This window comes from Haliaeetus leucocephalus, unplaced genomic scaffold (genome assembly GCF_000737465.1).
Source record: "Haliaeetus leucocephalus isolate CR32 unplaced genomic scaffold, Haliaeetus_leucocephalus-4.0 Scaffold751, whole genome shotgun sequence".
Classification (NCBI taxonomy): Eukaryota; Metazoa; Chordata; class Aves; order Accipitriformes; family Accipitridae; genus Haliaeetus; species Haliaeetus leucocephalus.
Genome location: NW_010973187.1, coordinates 274771 through 291832, shown reverse-complemented (window position 1 = coordinate 291832; position 17062 = coordinate 274771). Strand labels below are relative to the sequence as shown.

At 38.2% G+C, this 17062-nt stretch overlaps 2 protein-coding genes across 2 annotated transcripts in view; one reads left to right on the top strand and one right to left on the bottom strand.

Annotated features, from left to right (window-relative positions):
• Positions 1 to 2560: 2560 nt before the first annotated feature.
• ALG12 (ALG12, alpha-1,6-mannosyltransferase) overlaps positions 2561 to 17062 on the bottom strand; it is a 14618-nt gene continuing 116 nt past the window's right edge. The window contains exons 2-10 of the mRNA XM_010580848.1: positions 13429 to 13618; positions 13142 to 13274; positions 12434 to 12607; positions 10865 to 11059; positions 9495 to 9598; positions 8791 to 9014; positions 7895 to 8064; positions 7622 to 7697; positions 2561 to 3538 (exon numbers count right to left, since the gene is read on the bottom strand). Of these exons, the coding sequence (XP_010579150.1) occupies positions 3307 to 3538; positions 7622 to 7697; positions 7895 to 8064; positions 8791 to 9014; positions 9495 to 9598; positions 10865 to 11059; positions 12434 to 12607; positions 13142 to 13274; positions 13429 to 13593 (1473 nt within the window). The 5' untranslated portion in view covers positions 13594 to 13618 and the 3' untranslated portion in view covers positions 2561 to 3306. The remainder of the gene's footprint in view (positions 3539 to 7621; positions 7698 to 7894; positions 8065 to 8790; positions 9015 to 9494; positions 9599 to 10864; positions 11060 to 12433; positions 12608 to 13141; positions 13275 to 13428; positions 13619 to 17062) is intronic.
• Positions 16945 to 17062, top strand: part of CRELD2 (cysteine-rich with EGF-like domains 2) — a 14346-nt gene continuing 14228 nt past the window's right edge. The window contains exon 1 of the mRNA XM_010581079.1: positions 16945 to 16950. Coding sequence (XP_010579381.1) covers positions 16945 to 16950 — 6 coding nt within the window. The remainder of the gene's footprint in view (positions 16951 to 17062) is intronic.

Sequence of the window (17062 nt, the reverse complement as noted above, 5' to 3'; positions counted from 1 at the left end):
CTAAAACCGTCCTCTATCACTGAGTTCCACAACTTTTTTTCATGCAATTACTTTATTTAGTTTTGCAACACAGGGTGTCTTAAATCTCAGGCTGTAAGACAGTGATTATTCACCATCTCTGGGTGAAATGACATAGTGACATGTTTGTGTCCAAATCATTTGTTAGCCTTGCTCTTTACAGGAATAAATGCTGCTTGTAAGAAATTAAGTCATTCAGACTTCAAAAGGCAATGCATGATCCTACGCAACGTTTGACCTTTGGGGAATTTAACAAGACATCCTAAAATAAATCTCATTCTACAGCAGCATTATACATGTTAAATGCATTTTATTTACAACTGCATTCTGTGTTTAAATGTCATAGATGTAACAATTTATGGATGGACTCTTCTATGTCTTTTGCTTTATTCAGGTTAATTCAGCCCTCAATTATTTGAATATGCTCACCCTATTTCCATTTTTATTAAGAAAAGCTATACTCTAAGCTAGGGTTGTCTGTGATCAGTCAAGACAAAAGGAATTTTTCTTTTAAGAACTTGAATAGTCATGAGAAATTTATGACTTTAAAGTCCCTTCAGACTTCCACCAAATAAGTTTTCAGAGTGTCTCCCTTACCTGCACCATTCATGCAGTAACTTGAGGCTTCCCCCTATGCCCCCACAACCCAAATGCAGAAGAATTTGTAATGCCTCACTTCAACTGTATAGAAGGGGCGAGACTTCCTTAGTGCCCTCTTACATCTAAGGGAAGTTAAACCCACACTTTGTTTCTTCCATGCAAATACACTGAATGTTAATCTATATTAAAGGAGAAAATAAGCTCTACTTTTCTTGTGGCGCTAAAGACAGACAACACAGGCCTTGGAGACAAGATTCATTTAAGAGGAAGGAGATGGCTTTAGTTTTATTCCAAGGACTGTTTGTTTATTGAAAGCAATCATTGGGGGGAAAACTGCAGTAATCTTCATCCCAGTTTGACAGCTGCCCCTTCTTATTCCAGGTGTGGGCTACCATAATATTCACGGCCGATGTCAGAGGGGTTACCCGTGCTGTCACAGAAGTCGTACAGCCACTGGTGCTATGGTGCTGCACGCACTGCACGGGTCGTGATCTAGTCCTCTGTCTACAAACCCAAACAGGTTGCAGATCTTAAAACTCGGCACTTTTCAAGAACATATGCAGAGCAAGATGCAGCAGGACCTAAATAAACTTCAGACACTGTTCAAAACTACAATCCAGGATCTCTTTCCTGCCTCTTTCTATGTATTTTACCTTTCTCTACCCCAAGCAAATACACTAAACAGGCCAATTTGAGCTGATGGCTTCTATTTTCATGAGCGGTGAGGCTGTGAGCAGTTGTACACACTACTACCACAGCTGAACACCATCCCTGGTATAAGTCAGTCAGTCCAACAGGTAGCACCCAGACACCAGAACCAAAGTCTGTGGAAGGTTCCAGTCAGCCACGTGGCTGACATTCAGCAAGATTAAACTCTTCAAATGCCTCATGTCCATGTATTCAGTGCCACTTCAGGCATTAGCTTGAGATGCCTACACTGCAAGCATAATAGTCCTAGGTTTCCTCTGTAGTTAACGGAAGCAACTTTCTGCAGAGGGAGTCTGACAACCAGGGATTTGGAAAGCTGGAGTAACTATACACCTAACTTCACGATTGCAGACATTTGTCCATGCTTGGGCAGGATAAATTTTAGCTCAGGTTCTCAGACTGTGGATTACAGTGTGTGGGGAGTTACATAAAGTCAATGATTAGGCTTAACATAAGGGCCTACATCCTCACTCAAAAGTTTTCCTTTGTATTGTTCCAAATTCTCAGCTATTTGCACATGTACTTCCTTCTGTCTCGTGAATTGTTTGAAGATCAAATTGGCTGCAGAGGAAGCTGAATTTTTGTCCAAAGACAAGTCAAGTAGATAATACTTGAGTGATTTCAATTTCAAGAGCAACCAGAGACTGGACCAACAAGTTCTGCAGGTTGCCTTTGCCAGATCTGCTCAGCCTGAGGAAGCCTGCGCGGCAGCAACAGCCACCCGCAGGGGAGCAGGCTCCACCCCACCAGATCAGTTCCTCTGATACATCATCTAAAGGATAAAAAGAAAACATGGTCCTAAAAACTGAAACATACATGGGTAAAGGGAGTTCCTGAATGAAGCACACTTTAAAAAAAACCCAGAACACTTTATTCAATAAGAATTTTTTACTCGAGTTTTCAGTCAGCAAGGAATATGTTTTCTGCCCATGACTGTTTCAGCAATACTGATTTTTTACACTAATGGAGCTCCTGTCACATTACAACTGGCCCTAACCAAAATTCTAACTTTTTTTCCTTAGTTTACCCCTTAACTTGTTTCATTCAGCAATCTAGGCAGACATCCTTAACAAAAACATCTAATAAAGGAGACTACAGAGCATGCTATCTTATTCTAGTTTATAGAATGCAACCCATGGCATATTAGATTATTCCTTTCCAAAGGGACTACTTAGTAAAGAAAGGAAAACAGCACCTATCTTCTTAAAACTGTATTCAAGTGAATATTTTCATAGGTAAATTTTTGCACTGCAAATTAATATCATTATAGCAGAAGAGGGGAACATTATTTTTAAAATTCTTTTTCATGTGAAATCCAAGTTGCTGCTTATTCATGAAGTGTTGGAATAAAGATAACCATCCTTTAATGCTCAAATCTGTTATGAGACAGTGCTCGTCAAAAGGTCCAACTGCTTTTTAAGTGAATCTTTCACTTTAATTAGCTTGGTAGCCTACAGGGCACAATTAGGTATTGTGATGAAGCTACAATGACTATGGCTTTCCTATGTTGATAACATCATTAAGTTTCACAGAGGCAATCTGACAACTGAAGGGGTTACAATCCTGCAGATACATCAAGTAATACATCTTTGCACACATAGATTACATAGCAAATTATTGCCGTAGCACAAACCTGTTCCATTATGTATCTTATATAGGACAATTAGGACATACCTGCGCTACATGATGAAACAGCTACCCAAACCAAGTAGACAGGTTTTACTTAATACCACTAAACTTGCAGGTAGCCTCTCTCAAACATATCTAACAATACAACTCAGTATTAGAGTATATACTGACTAGGAATGCATTGTAATATTTATGTAAGAAACAGGACGGAGCTAAATACCGTTCAGTACAAAGATTTTCTGTGCCTTTCCACAGAAGTTGAATTGCAGTGCTGGAATGACAATTTGCTGCTCTCTTAGATTATTCAGTCATCAGCAAAATTACATCAAAAGACTTACTTAAAATTCACAGTCAAGATGATAGAGGAAGTTTTTCCAACAGTACTAATTTTGGTTTCAAATTTAAAGTAAAAGGAGGTAGTGCAGTAAGGTTCAACCCAATTTTACTGATGCCAGGTATATTTGCCAGTGGCCTGTGGGTTGTCTTGTAATGTGATATCTGAAGAGGGTTTGTTTCCATCAGTATGTGTGTGTAAGAAAACATCAACTGGTCTCCTGGTTTAACATCTTCTCTTTTGTCATACCTGTAAAGAATAAAGAAGGCTTATTTACATTCCTTTCTTTACCTATTAAACATCTCTATTATCACAAGGTCATGTAGCATCCAAGATGAAACACAAAAGGAACTGTAACATTCTCAGTTATACCTCTTGATTAAATAAACCAGTACTGGAGGAGGAAATAATATTTTTGAAGAGTTTAGGTAGCCAGTCATTCCATGCAAGTCTTTCTGCTGCTACTGTGATATAAATCAGGACTCCTAGAAAATTTCTCACTAGTCCTCTATTTGAGTTCTATGGAGAAAGAGCACATCAAAGTCTAAGACTGTAGAAACCTGGACTCATTTTTAAGTTTTACTCCACAAGAACTGTGGTTTGGATAAGTGTGGGGGTTTTTTTGGTTTTGTTTTTCTTTTTTTTTAATTGAGAAAAAAAAAGTTATGAGGCACTTTAGCAGAAAACTTTCTCTTCTGGTAGTCATACATTAAAGTAGGAGCCTCAGAGAATAGCAGGGAGAATAATTCCTTGAACACTGTAGGAAAGAAAGAACAGCCTGGCAATTACAGTATTAACTTGGCACTTGCTATTTCTGGGTTCAGTTCTCTGATCTACTACATGTTTGGGCAGGTCACTTTGGGTCAGCTTTTATAAACCTGTTTAGGTACCTAAATATATACAAATTATATATTTTAAAAAATTATATAAGAAGTAACTAGTGAGTTCTAAAACTATTCAGCATATACACTTAGTTATTTCTTATAAGGAGTTATATTCAATCTAGCCATAGAGGGAATTTAGAGGCTGAGAAAACAAGTGACTGACTTAAGCATTTGGCAGGGATGTGAAAGATCTAGGTTCAGTCACTCTGTGTGATCTAAGCCCAGAACTTAAGTTTCTTATCTCACAGAGCTGTATGAACCTCTATAATTTTCTAGAAACTGAGATAGTTCTCCCTCACTGTCTCATGAAGACACGGTTCTATTTCGCAATAGTTAGTTATTCATTCACTGAAGAGAGTCAGGTGGAATTTATAGCCCAAGGGTTAGGATGCTCATACTGGACATGGCAGCCTGATTTGAGTCCACAATCCAACAACTTCAAAGGGGAAGAATAAGGTAAGTCCACCCCAAAACACTCTGTAGACCACTGTTAAGTGTGCTTCCAAAAACAGGAGACCTGGATTCAAATCTTTGCCCTATATCCCAGAAAAACATTCTACACTAATGCTGGGCAACAGTCCAGAAGACAAAGGTTAAGATGGAGATTACTTACCTCTAGTTTATGACAAGACAGTCTTTGGCATCTAACTATAAAAGCGTGTCTGTGCACTGTAACCCAAGCGAAGAGCAGTGCCCGGTTCTTCACCCTTTCTGTTGCCCTTTTCTGTGAACTGTTTTCTACCAGCTTTTGGAGCTCCTATTCTTAGGCACGTGATTCCTCCCATGCATTTCACAAGCAACTTACTCAAGGCTGTGGCATGGACACTGGTAGGGAAGTGGTAGTGTAATCCCAACTCTACACACTCTTAAACGCACCTAGATGCAGCCTGGATTTACTCCTTTTGCCACATGTGTCTTTGCAGGCCTGGCCTCTCATCTGCCTGAATTCTCTGTGAAAAACTGGAAACAATATCAATTTATATTTTTACAACACTCCCTGACATAGCAGTCATTAATGTTTAAGATATTTAAAGCAAGTACTCTACAGCAAACTAGAGGATTTGTGTGGATTGTTAACTAAAATTTTGGCAACCCAGAACAGACCCCAGGCTGACAGAATCCAGAGGTGTCAATAAATGCACCATATAATGCAGGATTAGACTTTGCAAACTGAACAAGTGCTTTCTTCTAAAAAAACCTGCACACTAACTTCATCTGCTATTTCCAAAAAGATTGCAATACCACTTAGGATGGTACATGCATCCAAACTGGCAGAAGGAATGTCCTACTTCATAACAACTTTACCAACTACTAGTTTTGCATTTTCTTCATCAGCAAATAAAGGGCCTTTCATCTGGCTGCAAGCATCTCTGGATTTTATTATTTTTAAATACTTTAAGCTTACACAGCATATTTATTCCTGGTTCAAAGAGACTGCACTAATTGAAGACAAGACTGTAACACCTGTCCTGTGTAAGAACCTGAATCAAGCTTCTTTCAATCACCCTTTGAAGAAAAATAATAGATCACTTGCATTTTTCCTGAGGCAAATAGATCTAATCTGAGCACGCCACCGAAAGCTGTTAACTTTAAGACACTTATTTATAGATTGTAGTTAGTTAGTTAGAAAGATGTATTGTTAGTTAGAAAGATGAATCATCAGCCTTCATAGCCACTCTATCAATAAATCTGTTTTCACCTGATGTACACATTCTATGAAGATGGTAAATGAGTTTTCTCATTTTCAGACCCATCTGAAAGGCTGTCACTTCCTTGGAAAAAGAGAAAATGGACAGCTGGTGCCACTGAATTTTGCACTATTGTGCTGTGTCATGGTTTAACTCTATTAACTCTATCCCAGCCAAAACCAGGACATGCTGTCAAAGCGGTAGTCCCGTGTATGATGCTTAGTTGTGGATTTTGCCTGATTTTTTCAATGTGAAACTTCATGGTGAATCAGCCCTCCCTTGAGGCTTTTTTACGATGAGTAAAGATAAAAAGTGAGAGAGACAAACTGCTCTGTAGCTGCAACACTATGAAACAACCATCAGTAACAGGGATATTATTCGTTTACCTTCCAATCCCACTACACTACAGCCTTGCAAGCCCAAAACAATCCAAAACCCACCAACCCCAGAAAGCTCATGGAAATTAAGAATTGTATTTAGAGAGTAGAGTTGTTTTCAGAGTAATGTGTGTACTTAAGTATATTCAAAAAACAAAGATTGGAACATTTTAGCTGTCATGCGTCTTCTATCAGTTGTACTCTCATAGTTTAATGTCTCATGATTGTTGGTGGCTTAAGGCTTTCTCTAGACTGAACATGCAAAAAACAATTTGAAATAAACACTGGATGGGTAACTGTGAAGGCAACTCAGCTTTAAACTGTCCATATCATCACAATATTATGAGAGAGTATGGAAATAAAATAAGACCTAGCAAGCTCATTGGTTTTTATAATTCCCCCAGGAGCATACTTTTTTTTCCCCTTCTCCCTCTTTACTTCCCAAATGCTTTTATCTCTAAACATACCAATAATTAAATTATGTTTGTTCATCTGATCCTGAAGACTGTAACTGGGAAAAAAGAACTCCATGCTCAGAGTACTTCTTAAATCAAAATCTGCTTGTATTGCTTTTGTTTTGTGCAAGTATGAAGTGAGGCTTTGTGTCACTTTCTGCTGAATCATTTTCATTAAGATCACATTTTAAATTAGAAACCTACACTTCAGCTGAAGAGGTAGGCCTAAGAATCAGAAAGGTGCCTTTTTTTTGGTCTGCATCCTGAAAAGCAAACAATGCCGTCCCACAAATGTCTCCTACTATTCATTCCAAAATTCTGATTCTTAAAACTGTTGTACATCACTACTGGTCATGGTAACAAAGCATTCAACTGCTTTCTCTCAGAGCGAATGGACGTGACCGATAGTCCACAACAGCAGCATCAATGCAATCTATGTGAAGGACATTCCACATAAAAATAGACTTTGTATATTAATATGCAGATAAGCCTCACATCATTCAAATACAAACAAAATGAGAAGATACCCCCACAATTATATACGCTGTTCTGCCAAGAGCAGAAAAGTGTTCATCTACAGCTGTGTTTTATGAGATCTAGTGAGATGTCAAATGTAGCTGCATTAAAGATATTGGTGTTTTAGTAAGCTAACAATTTTTTTGTACTGTTTCTGATGTCTTTTAAAGATTCTACACTATTTAGGCAAACCAGAACCAACCAAAACAATTAAAAAACGTTGCAGTGCTCTGTTTCTGAAATGGCAGCACTGCACACATCAAAATTCTCTGAAGATTCACATTGTTCTTGACCTGGCTTAATAAATATGCTGTACCAGAAACAGTATCTGTGATACTTGCCCCTGTGCATATACAAAAAAGGAAAAAGCAGGCTGCTATCTTCAGATCAAAATACCTCATTCACAACATACCTCCAATCTGAATTGATTTCTAGAAACCGAGAAACTCCTGTTTGTGCTGCAGCCACATCAATATGAACAGACACATCTACAGAAAAAAGAAAACAAAGTACAATTTCAAAATTCTTCTAAGAGCACTCTGATTAATAAATTAACAAAATAGTAACAGAAAACATGCATGTAAATAGTGTGAAGTAGTAATATCCAATACATGTAAAGATACACTAGCAGAAAAAAAAATGCAATTGAAATTAGACTAACATACCTCAAGCCAGCTTTACATACCTGCTGTTGAAGGTACCAACTCATGCAACTTCTGAATTGCCACTCCTCCAGGATAATTGAAATGTGAAACATATAAAGATGTTGCTGAATAAGCAGCATTAACTAGAAGATGCATTATAACAAAGAAAGATCCAAGTTTGTACAGCCAAGATTTCCGGTAGTTATTCAGACTGTTGAGGGGGGCGGAAAAAGAGTAAGAATAAACTGTTATTTTTCTTTCATACTGGTCATTGACTATTGTGACAGAGCTTTTACGAAAACTGCACTGCTAGATAATAAAGATTAATGCAAACTTTATTACAATCATGTGTATGGAATGCATACAAATTAGAATATTCTCATTAATAAAAGCTCATCAATAAAGCTAAGTATTTCTGTGTTTAAAACCTTTGGCTATGAAAGTATTCTCTTTCAAAGAATTTCACAATTTAACTTCAATGTGTTTACTCAAAATACGCAAGTTTAATTATTTAATACAAACTCCACATTTCATGAGCCCCACCTGTGCATTAAACTATCTCCTAAGGTAAGTTGTGTTAACAACACAGTAGTACCCTGGAATGTATCTTTTTCTCTGGTGGATAAAATAAACTGAATTGTAACAGCGTAACAGTAAAATCAGGGCTCTATTCTTGACACTGACCCAAACTGTCAAATGGTCCTACCAAATCATTTAACTTTTCTTTGTCTCCACTTCCCTCATTAGTCAAATGGGTACAGTGATACAGACCTCCTTTCTAAAGCATATGAAGATCTCAAATCCAAGAGATTTGAGAAGATCTGAAGATTCAGACTCCAAGATTAAAAAAAGTGCATAAAAATAGTAATAATAGTTTTGCTTTTCTTTTGCATTTTCAAGAAGAAAAAACCAAAACAAAACAGAATTTCGAACTTACATTCGTGAGCACATTTTAGCAGCCACTATGTTGAAGACAGGGAAAGTATATATGATAAAACGCAGCTCTTTGTGTGGGAGAAATGAATACAAGAAAATAAAGCCCAGTGCTGGCAAAAGTAGTATCCGAGTTCTCTTTTCCGCTACACCTAAAGGCACAAATACAATGCTGCATCCCAAAGCACGAGGCAGGGCTGAATAGAAATACCACAAGAAGGGGGAGGTCTTCAAGGTGAAAAGGAGAGTTAAGGATGCTTTCACTGCTGACAAGTAAAGTAACTATTCTTTACAGTAGTACATGCAAATTTTGCAAATATGCAGTATACTTTATATATATCGCATTCTTCCAGGCATTTGGGTTTCTGCCTTACCCTTTGAGAAATAAAAGCAGTTGCGTAACTACATTCACATCACCCAACATCAAATGGTGCTAATGATGGGCAACCTGAAAAACCAAGGGGAAGAAACCTGGCTTTAACATTGGTAGAACACAAAGAAGCAAGAAGAAACAGTCAGCAGAGGAGAGTTAAAATTTACAGAAAGATCTAAGAAACAGACATTGTCTCATAAGCTTCAAATAATGAAATACTAGATGAAAGGTAGAATTTAACACTGTAAGCGAGTCTCAGGAATAGGTTACATCAAGTCTTCGCTTTGGCTGGTAGTGTTCAATAGGTCTTTTTCCCTGGACGTTTCAAAGGATACTCCCCAGTTGGAACTTCTGTTCAAAATTGTGTTATACCAAAGCACTTTCCCCTCTGGCCACACAAGTTGCCTCCAAAATAGAGAATCCACAGCAACTGTTAGCCCTAAAACAATTAAAAGAAATACAAATCTGCGTGAATTAAAAACTAGGGAAAAGCAAACTAGCAGATCCAAATTGCACATTTACTGATGAGATCAGCATAAACTGGAACACGCATTGTAAGCCTCACCCAAAGCCACAGAGAAGGCTGAATCTGTCTGTCTTGCAGTGGAAATGCAGGGGAGGGAGGCACTTCTTAATAGAAGCACGTTAGATAGGAATCTGACTGAGATTTGCCCCACTCCAACCCCAGGTGTGAAAAACAGTGGTTTAATTAGTTTGTTTCAAAAGAATATTAGAGCATTAAATTTAATGAATGGTAATAAACCCAGGTTAACTTCAAATGGTACTAAATGGATTTTTATTGTAAAGCTAGTAAGTTAAGATAAACAATCTCTAGAAGTTTGCTACTGTTTATTAGGTCTGAGGGAAGGAGGGTAAGGGATGAAAGGCAAAAAGACAGAAGAGTAGCAAATCCATCAGCCCCATCTCTTCCACTCAGCTCTCTGAAAACTGCTCTGGTATTTAAGAAGTTTGCCCAGAGATGGAATGGGAGTACCAGTAACTAATTCCCATTGGACCTCCAAACTCTTATGCTGTGAGGTGCCTCCAAATGCACATGGCATGATCTTACTGTTTCTACTGCCCATGCTGTGGAAGGAACAGCACGCTACTAGAGGTCATCATCAGGCATCTGACAACAGCATTTTTAATTAGGTAGGCTGGCAGAGAAGCTTAGAGTACTTACATGCATATGCACGAGCCTTCCATGGATCGGTAGAGACAAAGAGATTTTTCAACGTCTCTAGCATGGATAATCACTTAAGCTATTAAAATTAATGTAATAAAGAAACAGAGCTGAACTGTGACTCTCCCTACAACCTTCTTGCTCAGTATCCCAGTCTGTCACACTGTTGTATTTTATCCTGGGATTCAGCTTATCATCACGGCAATAGATACTACAGCAAATAATGCAGGTGTAGCTACAGCCAGGTACTAATTACACTAAAGTCAGCTTGCATGTCTAAGCCTTTTTAAGACCAGGACATCATACGTAAGCATCTAAAGGTGGGAGTCACAGTTTCTACTGCTCCATGCACACCTATTTCCTCACATGGAAATTTTCAAAGAAATAAATACCCTTGTCATATTACTAGAAAATGGAATCAGATTAAAAAAAAAGGCCTAAGGGCCAGGTCACCAGAGAAGTCAGTCCAGATTTCTGTTGAATTTACTACGTGGCATTTGTTTTTTCCAAGCAAATACTTACCCAACCAAAAAATTCCAGCAGGAACAGCATGGGAAAGTACCTTGAATATGGAGATTCTTTTAGTTAATAATGTCACCAGGAGCATGAGGCCTAAGAAGATGCAGAGCTCTGATCTGAAGACTATAATTGCCAAAGCCGAGAACCAAATGAATGGCCTTTGCTTTTGCTGTATCCAAAACGTCAATGCCAGGAGCACTGCAAAAATAAATAAAGCACACTGTCTCACACACTGAACTATTCATTTTTTAAAGGGCAACACTTTTCTCAATACTAGTGTCTTGTTCCTCTAAGTTCCCACCAATGCTCTCTTGGTCTTCCTACCATTTCTAGCGCAGAATTTCTTCCTCTGTTAGAGAAATGTAATTTGGAATAATGCACAACTTTCTACTGTTGATGCTTAAGTAATTAGGAAAAGTATAACCACAGAAGAAACACATGGGAACTCTTCCTAGACAGTATATTTAATAGCCTTTGGGTAAAAAAACCCAAACAAAAACAAACCCAAAACCTTGAGGAAGTACTAAAAACCATTTGAACTAAGATTCATGATTATTATTGCTCAGTATCAGCTGAAGAATTATTCTCTTGGCTGAGTATATCCTGTGTTCATGATAACAGCACGCCATTTCAAATATGAAAAAGAGACTACAGACTACCGCTCAGGGAGAAGAACTATAAATCCATTTGCACAGTTAGCTGAAGACACACCATAACTCTACAGATGAAGTTGCCTCTACTTTTTCCACAGTTTATGACTACATAGTAAAGTGGTCATGATCCTAAGGAATATGTATGAAATATTAATAGTACAAAACCATGAAGAAACTTGTATTTTTTAATACCTGCAGAAATTATCCAAGTTGTTTATTACTACACAGTGTTTATCTGACAATTCAACTGCTTTTTATTTTTCAGTTCTGATCTAGACAGGTTCTTACACCAACCTCATGATTTTATTAGTTGAACAACTTGCACTGAAGCATTAAGTGACTCAGCTACCATCTGTCACATGTGGTTAATCTTCCCTCTCATCATCTCTAGGGAAAAACTGTATGTGTAAAGTAATGTTTTGACTTTGGGGTTTTTTTTTCCCCCTTAAGTGTACAAACTGCTACATTTGTAGATAACTCCAGAAGAGGAAGGTGGAGAGGTTGTGGTGGGAGTTTGTTCCACAGTCTCATGAGAAAGCTCTTTCCTGTGTAGACAAAGTTCACAGATTTTTTTTTTTTTTGAACTGCAGGTGTACCTTCTGCCTTTTCAATAGCTCTATGTTTTATGCATCAGGTATGTGTACCTAAACCTTTAGTTAATCAAAGCCATCTGACAAACTCCACATACACTCAGATTCAATAAAACTTGATTCAATGGTCATTGTAAGCATATACGGTAAAAAAAAAAAAAAAAGAAAGAAATCCCAACTGCTGAAGTCTTCTAGCCTTGCTACCACACAATTTAATCAAGCACATATATTATTTGTCTATGTCTGACCTCACATTTTCTGTGCTTTAACTACTGACATATTTGAGAAGAATTTTTATATTTTAAAATTATTGCTATGCAAATGCTTACCAAAAGGGAGTGCAAACACATTAGGGAGGGTTCGTGTACAGTAAAACATCAAATGAAACTGAGTAACAGTGATGAGACAGAAGACTGTTGATGTAGTTGCTCCAAACTGCTTTCTAACTTCTTTCTGCAACTTCCATAATGTGTAAATCACACTGAGCCCCAAGCTTCCTCGGACTATTAGAAGAATAAAAATGGGAATTAAGAGTTATACCAGACGGATCGCTAACGAACAACCATGTTACATAACATAATGGGAAGAAGTTATGAAGAATAATACTGAAGATACCACAATATAGCCCACTTCAAAGAAAAAAAAAAAAACAAACCCAAACCTCCCCATTAGTTTGTTTATTTTAATCCACCTTTAACTTGTCTGATACTTTTGCACAAAGGTCAATGCTCCTATGTCCAAGTTAGTATTTTCTGAAGTGTACACAGAAGCACACATGAGAGCGTGTTCTCCGAAGACACTTGCTTTTTCTAAACTGTCTGACATTTGTTAGTACCGACTTTCTCTGTGCTGTTAGTTACCCCAAATTGGGGGTGGAACTGCCATGCTAGCTTTAAGTACCGACAGTCTGCAAAATCCCTCATTAAGGAAAAGAATATCACATTTTAACCACTGATCCAAACACTGAATGTTAAAACAATGTCACCCATTAGTCCAGTAGTAAAAATCTGTATTCTGATGATTTAAAGTTCTCATACCTATCAGCTGCGAGTAGAACTTGGACATTCTTAGCACAGAAAGTACGTATATAGCTGGGCTGGAAAGAGCAGCAATAAAAATTGGTCCAAGGAACGTTCTTGGGACAACTCCAGGAAATTCATGATGGTCATACTGCAAAAAGGAAAATCTAAGTAAGACAGGCAAATCAGAAACAAAGGAAAACTGGGATAACTCATATTCACATTGCATTTGCCCTACTCATACAGCATGGAATTGCAGTCTTTACTAACAGTGTCCAAGAAATCACACCTTCTTTTGAATTTACCTTATCCAAGTCCAGCTGGTGGTATACCACATCATGGATAGCTTGTAGGTTAAAGCTTTCCTCCACTTTTGTAAAAGGACAGACAGTTAAATGAACAAAGGCCACAACAATAATCAGCAGCAGCAATGGGAATGACCGCCCACTCGAGCTCCTCTTCTGAGCCATACTGGGTTTGAAATTCACGTATACTCTGTTATTATTAAAAACAAAATTAAAAGAAAATACATTAGTAACACAGTATAAAGTGTACAAACAGAAAAAGACAGATTGATAATGCAAGGAAAACTTACTACAGTACTGTAGAAGTTTAAACAAAGGCTAATAAATGAAATAATCCATCCAATTTTTTTTTATACATTCAGTAAACTGAGTAGATAGCCAAAAATGTGTTCAGATAGCATTTCATGATTTATGCCACCTTCTGTAAAGATTTTAGTTTTCACCTAGAAAAACTCAGACAACATAGACCCTACTTAACACAGTATTTCCCTTTGCGTTCTATACTGCCACCACTGCCGAGAGTGCCACCTCAATTACGTCCGTGCTTTGCGGGAGAGACAGCTTTGTAACTTACTCTTGCTTTAATCGCACACTGGATTTACATGTGATCTTTCGAACACACTCTCTCATTTGTCTAGGACTCTGAAACTAGTGGGAGAGGAACCACGAGGATGAGAAGTTGCTCAGAACAGAGCACTTTGACCTTTTGAGTTTGCTGGTGGCTAGGTCCGGACTGGTCAAGTGAAGGACAAGTCCCCTTCGGCACCCACACCATGTGTCACCATGGCCTGAGATGGTCTGAACCCCATCCTTCCTACTGCTACCCAGAAATGAAGGCCATCTCTCCCTAGTGCTCAGTTTCACAACACTGCACTGAGCCATTCTTATGGTAGTGCTTCGGATGTATGTTACGATGATGATAAAATCATGTGTCCAGGTGATGCCAGAGCAAATAAAGCACAGGTATTGTCATGGGTAAACAGCTCATCTTTTCTAGTTTCAGATTACGAACCAGTAAAAAAACAAAACAAAGTTATTTTCCATGGCCATTTCCAGCAAAAACATGGTAATCTACTTCACATTCTTTTAATTTAAGCTTCCCAGTTTTTGCTAAGTCTACAATTTAATGAAAGACAAGAGATTTTGGTTATTGTTATTCTTGTTCTGTTCTCACAGAAACAAAGCTTTAAAAATAGCACCTGTAAGGTACAACTGGGGTTTTGGTTAGAGAAATTTTCTCCCATGTTTTGGTCTAAATATGTCCATCAAACAGATGTAAAACAGTTGGCAGATTTGCTAGGATCATGTAGCAACTGCACCTTTTCCTGAACTGATGTTTGTCCTGCTCATTAGTAAAAATAAATAGTGAGCTAACGTTCCTTATTTTCACAGCTAACACCAATAAATCCCCAAATTTGTGTACTTCCTGTAAACTGCATGCATCCCCATATTATTTATATGCATCACTGGCTGCACCTCTTTTTCTCATAATTGTTGTTGTTACAGACTGTAACTGAAGCTCTAACTCTGGGCTCAAAGACAGAGAGTTCTGTGGCAGGTCCTTAGGATTTTTGGCTTGTTTTGCAATGTTAAGAGCCTAAATAAACACAACATACCAGGAAGCATGAAGAAGTCTTTTTAATCTGTGCCTAGTACTACTTCTTTACAAGGATGCTATGCTATGATGGAATCCTTCTCCCACAGCAGCAGTAAAAGAGGTATGGGACTGCCATCAGGAGCACCTCAAGAAGTATTTGGCAGGAATTAAGCCTCTGCACAGGATAATTCATCTTGCACAAGTTCTTGTCTGTAGAAAGCTCTCTTGCTGAATTCTTCCAATACACACAGAGGCATCTCATGTTTCTGGTCAAACTTACCTGAGCGAAAAATGGACTCTGAAGGATCAATCCACCGCCGCATATACCAACACAGGCACTTGAGTAGCTTGTGCCATGTGAAGTAGCATGTAATACACCAGCACAGTAGGTATTCCTCACTCCCAATTCACAGCTTCTTAACATTTCACGTATTTTAGGACAATGAATCCTTGTAAAAGGACCCAAGTGCCAAGAAGCTCTATTTTTTCCTTCTTAACGATTATCAGTTGTATAATAAAAAGATGTTACCTTCACCTATAAATATTGGATTCTTTGACAACTCTACAACATAGCCTGCTCCTGACATCTTTAGCTGATCACAAAAATAATCAGTTTCCAACTTCCTAAATCATCAGAATGACAGGGAAGCTACATAACCCATACACAGTTTATCGCAAGGCTTTTTTTTTTTTTTTATCTTGTTGACTCCAATCCTTTTGTATGCCTGAAGAAAGTAAGCTTGCCAGCAAACTCATACATTTCAAAGATAATTACATGCATTATACATACTGAGATTCCCTGAAGGGAAACACGCTAGCAGATAAAAAAACCAAAGCATGAAGACAACACCTAGGTTTCTGAGATAGAGCCTAATAAATTTAGTGGTCTTGTCAAAACTCAAGATAACTTGCTCTGTCAAAAACTGATGCTGACAAACCTCAAAATTCAAGTGGAATTTATTGAGACAAGTAGACACTGCATTTGACATTTAAAATAAATTTGCTATATAAAGGCAAAATACTTGCAATTACAACTTTTATTCTTAAGTGCCAAAACCACAGAAACAGATTTTCACTTAATAAAAATATTTTAATAATGAAGGTTTGAGGAATACCGTAAGTGAATACAAATAGTTTTATCCATCATTAACGTTCTAACAACTTTAGAAGAATCTTTCTCGGACCTGCACCACAAAGCCACACTGACTGCCCCCCAAACGTCTACATCAAGACTGAATCATAGAAGAGCGGAGATTTCCAACACATTCATCCCTTCTTGGGATTAAACTGGGCGAAACTAAATTGTTTTCTTACATTAAGAAAAGAAAAAAAAGGCTGAAGCGCTTTCATCAAAAATGGTTTATTCTGTTCCTATACTTTTTCTGTGGAAGTGTCATTAGTTCCAGCAACTGACTTTTTACTCTTCCCATGAAAAATCTACCATATTTAGCTCACTTATGTTTTTCAGACACTCTTCAGTACAAATAGGTTAGAGTCTGGCAGCCAAACTGTTGAATCTGTCTGCGGAGACTGCATTTCACTCCCTCACACGCTCCGTATGGAGCAATCTAAGCAGAACCACCGAGAGCCTCCCACTATAAGGTCCTCCCTCTTTGGCTTGATCCAGCTGTGGGGAAAACTACGTTGTATTATCTTCAACTTTCATGGCTTTTGCCCTGTGCTTTAACAGCTCTTCCAACTTTGCTCTCAAGCTAACTTCTGAATGAGGTCAGATTTAAAACCTGTGGCTGCTGGGATCGCTTTTTCTTCTTTTCTAAGAAGGAGCACGACAGTCGCTATTCTTATACACATTTCCTCACGAGTGTGGGGACTGGCTACAAACAGGAAAAAAAAAAAAATCGGACAAAAAAGAGAAGAGCGAGTTGAGGCAGGAAACGAAGCCTGGGACGGCACCAGCTATGAGGGTACGACGAAGCTATGCCGGAGACGCCACTCTTCGGACCGGGCGGGGAAGAAGCACACCCAATACTCCGACTGAGCCCCCCCGCCCCCGCAGCGTGTGCCCGGCGCTCTCTA